The sequence below is a fragment of the Vipera ursinii genome, assembly GCF_947247035.1.
Source record: "Vipera ursinii genome assembly, chromosome: 11".
NCBI lineage: Eukaryota > Metazoa > Chordata > Lepidosauria > Squamata > Viperidae > Vipera > Vipera ursinii.
In genome coordinates this window covers 12,788,233-12,800,908 of record NC_139524.1, presented here as the reverse complement: position 1 = coordinate 12,800,908, position 12,676 = coordinate 12,788,233, and the positions used below count along the sequence as shown (strand labels likewise).

At 43.2% G+C, this 12,676-nt stretch overlaps 1 protein-coding gene and 1 long non-coding RNA gene across 5 annotated transcripts in view; one reads left to right on the top strand and one right to left on the bottom strand.

Annotated features, from left to right (window-relative positions):
• Positions 1 to 12,676, bottom strand: part of LOC310645575 — a 590,514-nt gene that overhangs the window by 397,447 nt on the left and 180,391 nt on the right. The gene's annotated exons all lie outside the window — the stretch shown is intronic.
• EFL1 (elongation factor like GTPase 1) overlaps positions 1 to 12,676 on the top strand; it is a 50,985-nt gene that overhangs the window by 28,233 nt on the left and 10,076 nt on the right. For all 3 annotated transcript variants that reach the window (XM_083371317.1, XM_083371318.1, XM_083371319.1), the window contains exons 16-17: positions 10,645 to 10,776; positions 11,699 to 11,846. In XM_083371317.1, coding sequence (XP_083227443.1) covers positions 10,645 to 10,776; positions 11,699 to 11,846 — 280 coding nt within the window. The remainder of the gene's footprint in view (positions 1 to 10,644; positions 10,777 to 11,698; positions 11,847 to 12,676) is intronic.

The following is a 12,676-nucleotide window of genomic DNA, read 5'->3' as shown; positions in this document are numbered from 1 at the left end:
GTGGAGAATGTATCCAACATTTCTTTGTCTTAAGGACTGCAAGCAGCACAGAATGCAAAAAGAATGGCCCACTTCCTTCCTGATTCTTTCCGTAGAACATCCCAAGCTGCCCTTTGCTGGGGGGAAGACGTAAGCCCGCCTGGACCTCCTACCTCTCTCCTTCCAGTTCTAGTAACTTTTTAAATGAGAAAAGGTTAAGGAACTAAAGTTTGTGGGTGCCCGATAAGATGAAATTTCCATTAGAAATCACCACGGGTTGATGTTTTTCATCATCCTTCCTTTTATCCTTTACCTAGCGCACAACTGCCCACCTGCAGTGTCAGCGCTTTGATGTAATATTCAGGAGGGCAGGAGGAAAATCTTACTGAAATGGAAAGGATAAGGTAAAGGTAAAGGTTCCCCCGCACATGCGTGCTAGTCATTTCCGACTCTAGGGGCCGGTGTTCATCTCCGTTTCAAAGCCGAAGAGCCAGCGCTTGTCCGAGGACGTCTCCGTGGTCATGTGGCCGGCATAACTAGACGCCAAAGGCGCACGGAACGCTGTTACCTTCCCACCGTAGTGGTCCCTATTTTTCTACTTGCATTTTTACGTGCTTTCGAACTGCTAGGTTGGCAGAAGCTGGGACGAGTAACAGGCGCTCACTCTGTTACACGGCACTCGGGATTTGACCCGCCAAACTGCCGACCTTCTGATCGACAAGCTCAGCGTCCTAACCCACTGAGCCACCGCATCCCTATATGGAAAGGATAGTGTTATCTATTTAATGAATTTAGAATAAATTACAAGTTGATTTTTTTAGGAGGTGGGGAGACACCCCACTTTCTTTGTATGATTTCCTCCTAACTTATCACTTCATTGGGCAAGTGCGATGTTCGGTCCGAAGAAAGCTGCCTTATACCCGTTAGGATTGTGTTGCTTAAACAGATTTGATTGTGAGCATTATATATATCAAATATATATTTCATCTTTACACATAAATAAACAGATATCAATTCAGAGAAAAAGAATTGTATATGTAGATTCTGTTTCATATATATGTGTATATACACACACATACTATGTCTCTCTCTCTCTCTCTCTCTCTCTCTCTCTCTCTCTCTCTCTCTCTCTCTCTCTCTCTCTCATCATAATTCTAAAATGTCACAATAAAACATAACCCAGATTTCCCAAAAATGTGTTATTTGGGAAAATCTTCCTCTTGCCGATCGATCTATTAATAGAAAACGCCGGCAGGATGATATAACTCTGCTTCATTAAAAATGATTGCACTGTTCTATTTTTCAGGAAAGCTTGTGTTTGAAAGGTGGGGTATACATTCTTAAAACAAAAATATGTTTTTAGAACACTTCATTTGTGCAGAACAGCTACAGGGGTACCCCAAATTCAAAACTACGCGAATGCTTACATGCTGCTCTTTTGAAGCTTCTAACAGCACTATTCCTTAAAGGTTGTACTTGAAGATAATGACATTTAGAATTTTAATAACATTGAGTTGTTTTGTAACTTGCCTTTTTAATCGAGAACTGAGATATGGAATTGCTTGTGAGATTCATTGAGTGAACTGAAGGTTATTATGACCGGGAAGGTGAGGTGACTCACTCGTAACTCAGCCAACAGAGTTTCTTTGACTTTGAGTTAGGGTTATAGCTTAATATTATGTGTGAATCACATCATGGCTAATAAAACACATGATGGTTTTAAAATTCTCCTATAATAAGTAAAAATGCCACTGCTGTCATGAGTAGGCATTCTTTCTTTTTTCCCAACCAGCAAGAGGGTTCAGTGTGAAAATGTTCATGCAGTTTGAAGATTGTCACCTGACCTACATAATTTAGCATCCACAAAATTTCATTTGTTAGTTCAGCTTATTAGTTAAATAACCCACTTCAATCTCTGATGAAGAGTTTGCTAAAATCATGAAGTTGCTGCTTTGATGCAATGATGCAAAGGTAATAATACGGTACTTTTTCATCAAAGCATATTGAAGCACCACTCTTAGCAATAGCAATAGCGCTTTGACTTATATACCGCTTCACAGTGCTTTACAGCCCTCCTTAAGCGGTTTACAGAGTCAGCATATTTACCCCCAACAATCTGGGTCCTCATTTTACCGACCTCGGAAGGATGGAAGGCTGAGTCAACCTTGAGCCAGTCAGGATCAAACTGTTGGCAGTTGGCAGAGTTATGGAAGGAAGGAAGGAAGGAAGGAAGGAAGGAAGGAAGGAAGGAAGGAAGGAAGGAAGGGCAATAGCAATAGCACTAGCACTTAGACTTATATACCGCTTCTCAGTGCTTTACAGCCCTCTCTAATCAGTTTATAGAGTCAGCCTCTTGCCCCCAACAACCTGGGTCCTCATTTTACCAACCTCGGAAGGATGGAAGGCTGAGTCAACCTTGAGCCGGTCAGGATCGAACTGTTGGCAGTGGGCAGAATTAGCCTGCAATGCTGCATTCTAACCACTGCACCATCATGGCAATAATGATGATGATAAAAAAATTGGAAGGTACCTTGGAGGTCATCTAGTCCAACCCCCTGCTCAGGCAGGAAAGCCTATACCATTTCAGACAAACGGCTGTCCAGTCTCTTCTTAAAAACTTCCGGTGTTGGGGCTATTCTCTCAAAGGGGTTAAATTTTGACATTGGTCTTCAAAAACCCACGCACATGTGCATTTATTCCCCACGGATACCCATGCTTTTCTTTTAAACCTCGTCAGCATTAAAATAAGGAAAGAAAGAAAGAAAAAAAAGGACTGCAGACCGTATGGCCCTTGGCTCTCTCTAGGTCCCCCAAGACCGAAGCGATCTCAAAGACCATGTGGTTGTGACCACATCGCACCGTGCAAAGGAAAGAGTTGGCAAGGAGGGCCCTTTTGAGAAGCCGCCGTCCTCCTCGGTTTGAGGGCTGTGGCCACAAGCATTTCAATGACACGATGTGGCTGGCTGCGGCCTCCCCAGGGCCTGGTCTAAGTTGATCACGGACCTCGAGAGCAAGTTAAGCAGATACATCAGAAGTGGCAGCTTCAAGACTGCAGAACGCCAGCTTCTGCCACCGTCCACAGCTGTTTCACGGGTGTTTTTTTTTAATTTTTGTTTTCTACATCTAATCCATTTAACCTGTGCAAGCAGCTCTTCCCACACCCCTCTTTTGCCATATGGTAATTAAGTCAAAACAAGCTGCTGACATCTGTGGAGATTCTCAATGTCAACGGTGTTGTTTTTTTTCCCCCCAAAAGGCAACTGGTCTTTGTTTTCCCTGGAAGACGTTTCGCTTCTCATCCAAGAAGCTTCTTCAGTCTCGGATGAGAAGCGAAACGTCTTCAAGAAAAAACAATGACCCGTGGCCTTTTGAAAAACAAAAAACAAACAACCACCTTTGGGACCAGCTGCTGAAAGTATTAATACGGCAAGTGCCTTCTCCAGGTGGGGACCTGGATGCCACAGTGAAATACCGTTTATAGTTGCAATCCTCATACTCTGGACTCTCAGATTATAAATGATTTCCCCGCACATTTTTAAGTTGATGTCGTTTTGAAGCTGAGCTCCAGGCACCTAGCCAAATCATAGCTTGGTTATCAAAGGTGCTAGTTGCAGAGTCATGAGTGAAGTTGACTAGAAATCCTTGAGAGTCACTTTGCTCTAGTGTCCTCTGGCGAGTCTTTCCTGCTTCCAAAGGGGAGGTGGAGAAGTAGAGAAAGAAGGGCAGATGGCTGAACTCAGCGGTAGGAATACTACTATCAGTAGTGACATGATAGCAGTATTCCAGTATTTGAGGGGCTGCCACAAAGAAGAGGGGCTCAATTTATTTTCCAAAGCACCAGAGGGCAGGACAAGAAACAATAGATGGAAACTAATCAAGGAGAGAAGCAACTTGGAATTAAGGAGAAGCTCCCTAACAGTGTGAACGATCAACCAGTGGAACAGCTTGCCACCAGAAGTTGCGGGTGCTCCATCACTGGAGGTTTTTAAGAAGAGATGGGACAACCACTTGTCTGAAATGGTATAAGGTTTCCTGCTTGAGCTGGGGGGGTTGGACTGGAAGACCTCCAAGGTCCCTTCCAGTTCTATTCCGAATTGAATCGAATTGCTCTGTCTTTTTACTGACTCCCACTTGTTTGTAAAGCTCCCTCTGAACTGGAGGCACCAGTTGGGTAAACTGAGAGTAACATCAAGAGGAAAAGCACTATGATCAAGCACGGGTCAACGGGATCCTGTTGAGGAAGAGAGTGGGCAGGTACTCAGTGGTAGTAGATTTTGTGATATTTCATCTCTCTGGTGGGTCGCATTCTGTTGCCCACTGGAGCAGATAACTTTTTCTATGATACATGAATTGGGCAAACTCTTGTCTTCCATAAACCATGTTTTTTTTTCCTCCCCAAAGATTTGCATTTGACATTTTCTATTTCTTAGATTAAAGTACTCCGTAGAGTATATTTTTAATCTCATCTTCAACCAGGGGGGGGGGGGGAAATCCACATTGCTTCCCGATGTCTTTGAAATTGTGAAAGTGTTTTGGGGGTTGTACTGGCCTGGCTGTGAGTCAGAAAACTGACTTTGTTTAATTTTGAGAACTATTCGGCAAGCAAGCCAAAGAGAAGAGCTATGTTTAGTAACGTCAAGGTTATTTGACTCTCGAATGCTGCACAGTATTAAATTAAATTTAAAAAAGGACACCGCTTGGTTTGGAGCTTTGGAATATGTGCCAGAATCTGTAAAGTAAATTTATTATTTATTTTAATAATCCGATCCTATCCTATTATTGACCAATTCTGTACACGCAAGCAAATTCATTGATAGCTGTCAGAATTCAACTTTACAGTAGCATTCCTTCTGATGACCTTATTCTTTTTGTTTGTTTTCCTTGCCTGCATTCAGAGCAATTAGTTGATTGAGGGAATGAGTTTGGCTTGTATTAAGAATTTAACTGGATCAGTTTAGACCAGGGGTAGGCAACCTTGGCTCTTTTATGACTCATGGACTTCAACTCCCAGACTTCCTGAGCCAGCTATGCAATTGCTATTGCCCTTCCTTCCTTCCTTCTTTCCATAACTCTGCCAACTGCCAGCAGTTCGATCCTGACCGGCTCAAGGTTGACTCAGCCTTCCATCCCTCCAAGCTCGGTAAAATGAGGACCCAGATTGTTGGGGGCAATACACTGACTCCAAATGGAGAGTGGCACCGCCCGTTCCGAGAGGTGCGCGCGCACCTTTCCGAAGGGCAGAGGTGCGCGCGCACCTCTCCAAGGCGCCGCCGTCCCGTCCGGAGACCTGCCGCGTTCGTCAAACATTGACGAACAAGGCAGCTGTGCAAACGGGATGGCAGCGGTTTGGAGAGTGCGTGCGCACTCTCCAAACCGCTGCCATCCCGTCTGGAGACCTGCCGCGTTCGTCATACATTGACGAACACGGCAGCTGTGCAAACGGGATGGCGGTTTGGAGAGTGCGCGCGCACCTCTCCCAAGCCGCCGCCGTCCGGAGACCTGCCGACGTTTGGGGAGGTTTGGGGAGGTGCGTGCGCACCTACGGTCGTTCGGAAAGGTGCACACGCACCTCTCAGAACGGGCGGTGCCACTCTCCATTTGGAGAGGTGCGCGCGCACCACTGCCCGTTCGAAGAGGTGCGCGCGCACCGGGCGGCTGGGAGCCGCGGGTTGCCGACCCGTGCACTAACCGTACAGTTCAGTTGTCTGGAAGGCTGCTAATGAATTCTGTTAGCACTTGTGAACCTGCTTTCCTTCTCACCTCTCTCTCTTCCTCTGCTTCTCTAACCAATCCACAATCCATCTATACATCTCAGCTTAGTGCTTATTTGATTGCAGATAGCACTGTGTGGAAGCAGTGGGGTTCCAGGGTGAAACAGCATCAGCCATTGGGACATTCTTTACTAAAAGTATTTGGCGTGTTCCATCTCCGTGGTTTTAATGGTTACATTTTCATTTGGGCAAATAAAACCATGGGTAGGACTGTCTGGGGTTTCCTTGGTTCTGTTCTTCTCATAGCCTCACACAGTAGATTTTATAATTTCTGTATCACTTAGTGAACCTGGTGAAAGATGGAGGTTGGCTTCTCCACTTTTCTTTTCTTTTTTAATGGAAGAGAAAATGAGACAACTTTTGGTCGTGCAGAAAAGAAGCTGAACTCTGCTTTCCAGAGTTCCTTCTTTGTCTTGGAAAAGATGCTGCCCGGCTTCTGTCTGCTTGTGGCTGATACATGACACCCTTCTTGCAGAGCTCTTTCGTTTAGTCAGCAAAAAAATTTTTAGCCAGACGTATTTAGCTTCAGAGGAGTCTTCGGCAGCAGCAAGGCAGAGAAACAAATTAGCTGGGCGTGAACACTGGAGGATGTTCTCCGAGGCTACATGCTGGAAGGTCAAAAGATTCTGAACAGTATTGGTAAAAGCAGAGGGTGTTTTTAACAGCAAGGTCTTCCTCCATCTTCCTCAGTCAGTCTACAAGCATTATTAGCAGGGACCCCATATAGAACAGGACAGGAAGCTCATCAGTGCAACTATCGCCTAGATTCTTAAATGAAGGATCTTCTGTCTTAAACTAGTTTTTGCCAACCCCGCCGGCCTTCATTTATTCTGGGCTCGTGTCATCAGCCCCTGCCATCCATTGCCAGTGTTCAGAGCTAGTGGGAGTCCAAAGCCCCTTAGAGAAAATAAAGCATCAAAACTAAAAGTTATTCCGTGATATATCTGCCTAAGAAAGATCCTTGGCTTTAGAAGCAAAAAAGTGTGTGTGTGTGTGTGTGTGTGTGTGTGTGTGTGTGTGTGTGTGTTTGCGTGCGCGCGCGCGGGGGTATGTGTGTGTAATACACTATTGCTAGTCTTTCATTCTCTGATATGTGCTTTGCCTTGTATCTAAACTGTAAGCCTATAGTCTGGGTCTCTGTTTCGTTTTTTTTTTTAATTTAAGTGTAGGCAATCAGTGGTTTCCTGTATTTTATAAATAGTAATTAGAAGCTTTGGGTATGTGTGATAAATTGGTTGTAGCTGTAATGGGAGGCAAACAAGTAAAAAGCATAACAAACAGGACTGCTCTTAAAATACATGGCTTTTTGGCAATTGCATGCAGGTTTATATGAAGATTGGCGTTTTGTATATGTTTAATTTTATCCGTCCTTTAAGCATAGCATTTCAGCCAGAATACAGCTTGAAGGGACCTTGGAGGTCATCTAGTCCAACCCCTTGCTCAAGCAGGAGACCCTATACCTATTTCAGACAAATGGCTGTCCAGTCTCTTCTTAAAAACTTCCAGTGTTGGAGCATTCACCACTTCTGGAGGCAGGTTGTTCCACTGGTTAATTGTTCTAACTGTCAGGAAGTTCCTCCTTAGTTCCAGGTTGCTTCTCTCCTTGATGAGTTTCCATCCGTTGCTTCTTGTCCTGCCTTCGGGCGCTTTGGAGAATAGCTTGACTGCCTCTTCTTTGTGCCAACCCCTCAGATATTGGAAGACTGCTATTATGTCACCCCTCATCGTTCTCTTCATTAAACTAGACATACCCAATTCCAGCATGTCTTAGCCTCCATCCTCTAATCATCTTTGTTGCTCTTCTCTGTACTCTTTCTAGAGTCTCAACAACTTTTCTTCATCGTGGTGACCATAACTGGATGCAGTATTCCAAGTGTGGCCTTCACTAGTTCTGAGGCCCAGCCTGGATAGTTGCTGATTGTGATTTCCCCCCCCCCTAAATATTTTACAACTTTTCTTAAAGCATTCCCAAGACATATCAAACCGACACTCCCCCCCCCCCCTTTTCTTTGTTATGAGAGGACATGTTTTCCTTGTTGGGTCTTCACTAAATGAATTCTGGTTCATTTTCTTTTGGGGGGGGGATGCATAAGGATTTTCCTTGCCAGCCTGCAGAAGACATTAGTTGTCTGTTCGAAGGCTCATACAGACTTTTTTTTCCTGTGACAGAACTTCGTAATAGCAGGATTAGTTTTCCATTTCCATGTTCCTTCCGAGGTGATGTTATGGACCTCTAAGCACATCAGTAAATTTTTGGGATGCGTTGAGAGCGTCTCCTTTTTTAGAACTAAAAAGAAACGATGGTTGATGCTTAAAATTGAATTGAAAATACCTAGGAAGGGTTCTGTGTTTTTTTTTTAACAAATTAATAAAATCTCTCAGTGGCTTTATAATTATTCTGTGTAGGGGACTTGTGAAGCTAAGTGCATGTGCTCCTCATCTCACCATAAAGGATTTGGCTTGCATTTTAATGCAGTTAAAAGTTTCCAAGCCACTATGCAAAATGGAATGCAGATATGTTTGGATATTTGCATTTTCCTGGATTCTGCGACACAGTTGGAAACCCACTGAAAAATGTGAATCCCGGGGTGTGTAAAAAGTGCATGGGTTTCGTTGGAACAATGTTTGCATGCACTGCACATTAGAGAAAAAATGGCATGCAGAAATAACACCCGTTGTCAGAACTTTATCCAGAATTTACTTGCGTAGGAAAAAGGGCACACAAAAATGCACAGAAAATTTATCTTTTGAAAACCACGTCTCCAAATAAAGCAGGCAGAAGAAATAAACCTAAGTAAAATGAGAAACTGGTCAAAAACTAAACTCATATTCATCTGTCTCTGTTTTCTTTTGAGGAGAGTAGTGCAATTAAAGAATTTAAAAAAAAAACAACAAACTACTGATGTAGCCAGAATAAGAAAACAGAAATTGTTTTTGTTGCAAAAGAATCATGTCAATAAACTTCGTTTTGGAGCAATTGCTATTATAATTAGACAACATGACACATGAGTCTTATTAATAACATCCAGTAATGCAAACAACTTTGAGCTGTTCCCATTGTTCTCTTTCATGCCATCTGCTCCTACACCCACAGTGGTGAAGACTTTTTAATCTAAAAATTGGGTGGGGGGGGAAGGTAATTTACTGGCTGTTCATGCTGTTTTGCTGGTGGCCTTGAAGTATGAGTCCTTTCCTAATTTCCACTTTGCTTAATTTTTACAGCATTTTCAATAGCTTTGTTAAACTTAAAATGCCAATTATTACCGGTATTTCAGACTTGATACCAGTGTCAGTGCAGGATAATAACTCTTATGAACTCGTTTGAAAGAAAAATGTACACCCTAGGACACTGTTGACAAAAGGAAGCCCTAGGCTTTGAGAATAATAATTTCAGGTCTTAGGAAATTCAACTTTAATTATCTGCCTGCTTGTTTTGCAAGTAAAATATAAGGATACTTGAAAAAAAAAATTCAGCCACTGCATTCTCACTTGGCATTATCCTAAAACATAATGTTTTTACAGCTTGCTCCGTTTCATTGTCAATTACATAGAGAGCAAATACTTTCAGGATCTATCGGACATGAAGGATACAGGCTACAATAATGAAAACTGAAGGAGTTGTATTTACATCTTCAGTTTAAGGCACTCGGCGATATGTTTTTCTACCATCAGAAAGCCAGTCCAGATGATGGATAGCAGACAAATGCTAAAAAGTGAACTCTTTAACAATTGCAAAGGCAAACGCCACTGAATTCACCACAGCACCTTGATTTTTTTCAGCATGGCTTTCTCCACTGAGTTGAATGGTAGCCATAATGGGGCAGTGTACAGGAAGCCCTTGACTTACAACTGTTCATTTAGTGACTGCTCGACATTACAATGGAACTGAAAAAAGTAGCTTATGACCGTTTATTTCACACTTAATGACCATTGCAGCTGTGTCCAGCACGAAAATAACCTGTAAACATCACCGCTTCAGACAGGAAAGCGGTGCAGAGAGTGGTGAGGGCTGAAAAAAAGAGCCTTGGTGGAGCAAGTGGGCTAATGCCTCCTTAAGTAACCCCAGCTGCCTGCAATTAGTGCAGGTTCGAGTCCCACCAGGCTCAAGGTTGACTCAGCCTTCCATCCTTCCGAGGTAGGGAAAATGAGGACCCAGATTGTTGGGGGCAATTAAGCTGACTTTGTAATAATACCGCTTGGGGTGTGTGAAAGCCCTAATAAGCAGGCATATACATAGAATGAAGGCTATTGCTAAGCACATTGATTTGTGCTTCTTAGATTGTAAGCCGCCCTGAGTCTTCGGAGAAGGGCGAGATATAAATGGGATAAAATAAAATATAAAAAAAAAGATCATTGGCAGTTCCCTCCCTTCCATCCAGGACATGGCACAGAAGCGTTGCTTGAGCAGGGTCTGTAAGATTATCTGGGACGCTACACCTCCTCTTCACGACCTGTTTACCTTGTTACTTTCTGGGAGGAGGGGGCTCCATGGTATCCGAAGCAGAACATCCAGATTCAGCCACAGTGTCATTCCATACAGTATAAACCTTGTGAACTCTAAAGCTTCCTCCTTCTGTTCATGTATTCAAGATGGACAGTGGTTAATATTTATATCTTGCTTATAGGCAAGGGTGTAGGTGTATACGTATGTTGTACATAGTATGTTTAAATGTGTATTATGTATGTGTACACTTTGAGAGCAAGCAACTACATTTCATTTTTAACGTGTGCCATTGTGCCCACAGGAAAAAAATGACAATAAAGGTTTATCTATCTGTCTAATCTAGGTTCAAACGTTCCATGTCTCGTTTTTTAATGTTTTCCCATCGCCTTTAGTGAGGGAACCGATGTCGATGCAACGTGTGTTTTGAATTCCCATTTTGATGCCTTTCAGGAATAGGTGGCTTGCAAGAGTTTGTTTTAAAATCAGCAACCTTGTCCTCCTCGCCGGCTTGTCCACCATTTAATCCACTCAACTTTGAAGCAACACCAATTGTACGAGTGGCTGTTGAGCCGAAGCACCCAAGTAAGAATATTCTCTGTTTTTTTTTTTAAAGAACTTATCTCTATTGGAAGCTACCCCACCTCAAAAAAATTTTAAAAAAATCACAAGGTGGAAAAAAAAAGTGGTAACAAGAGTACTGGGGTAAGAAAGCAGAAGGATCGCCTTTTAATTCTAGGGCATTCCCAAAGAGGCTTTTTCACCAGGCAACTGGACTTTCTTGATTTTTTTCTTTGAAGACATTTCACTTCTCATCCGAGAAGCTTTTTCAGCTCTGACTGTTCCATGGGGGATGGAAAGAAGAAGCTTCTCGGATGAGAAGTGAAACGTCTTCAAAGAAAAGCAAGGAAGTCCAGCTGGCTGGTGAAAAAGCCTTTGGGACAACCATGGCCTGGATGTCTGAGAATCTCCATGGACATTTAGCTATGCACCTTGGGATGAACACCATTCGAATGGTGCGGGAGTACAGAGCTGAAGAAGCTTCTCGGATGAGAAGTGAAACGTCTTCAAAGAAAAACAAGAAAGTCCAGTTGCCTGGTGAAAAAGCACCTTTGGGATAACTATGACCTGGAGGACCGAGAATCTCCATAGGCATCTAGGGCAGGGGTAGGCAACCTTGGCTCTTTTATGACTTGTGGACTTCAACTCCCAGAATTCCTCAGCCAGCCATCCTGAGGGGAAAGGGAGAAGTTTCCAAGCTGAGCCGTGCTGGCTGAGGAATTCTGGGAGTTGAAGTCCACGAGTCACAAAAGAGCCAAGGTTGCCTACCCCTGATCTAGGGCATTCACTCAAAAGGAGGGTCATGGATTTGATGTGAACTCAGAATAAAAGATTTCATTCCTGGCTGTGCGCTCCTGTTCTGCCGCTCTCTTGTTCTCTTGTATGATTCTTTGAAACAAGGTGTTTCTAGCCGCGTCCTGTTTGAACCTGCTTTTGACTTTTCCAGGTGAGATGCCTCAGTTGGTTAAAGGAATGAAACTCTTAAACCAAGCCGATCCATGTGTACACATTTTGATCCAAGAGACAGGCGAGCATGTCTTAGTTACTGCAGGAGAAGTCCATCTGCAGCGCTGTTTGGATGACTTGAAAGAAAGGTGGGTTATGGGGGAAAAGGAAGTGAAAAGGAGCTTGCTTACAGTAACGGCTTTATACGATATTATGAAGGAATTTAGACTCATAATAATAGTTTTATGCCAGGGCAGAAACAGAAACCTAGGTTGTCCGGTGTCCTCATCAAATCAGAGACGAGTGCTACTATGACATATACACTCCGTTTTCGTTTAGTGTCCACTTCAGTTAGCAACCATTCACTAATACATATGTAATTTAAAAATATCATTTTCCAACCAACGCACACATTTATGATTAAATTTGTGCATCTGACAACGTTCAGCAGAGTGGGAGTGACACTGGTTTAGAGAATTTTGTCTGAATGAGATGGCAGCAAACAGTGATTTTGCAGTCTCTCTCTCTCTCTCTCTCTCTCTCTCTCTCTCTCTCTCTCTCTCTCTCTCTCTCTCTCACACACACACACACACACACACACACACACACACACACACACAACACAACACAACCTGGTCATTGGAATATGGTCACTAAGCTAGCAATGGCTATAGTTGGAGAAGCTGGAAAAGAATCTGTCCTTGCCAGTTTGTTTACCGAGATTTTTTTTCTGCAATTAGCCAGTAATGGTTGGGATGATGAAAAATAGATTGCCATCTGACAATAAGCAACATCAGGAATGCTTCAGATTCAGGATAACCATCCTGTATCCTGCAAGGCCAGATTAGCCAAGCTAGAGGTAGTTGTGAGCCTCAGGTGCAATAAAATGAAATATGTCTTTGCTCTGTGCCCAGTGTTGTAGAATCCCATCATTTTTGCCCAGAAAGTTGATGTGGAATCAGGTGATAATGTTAACCTA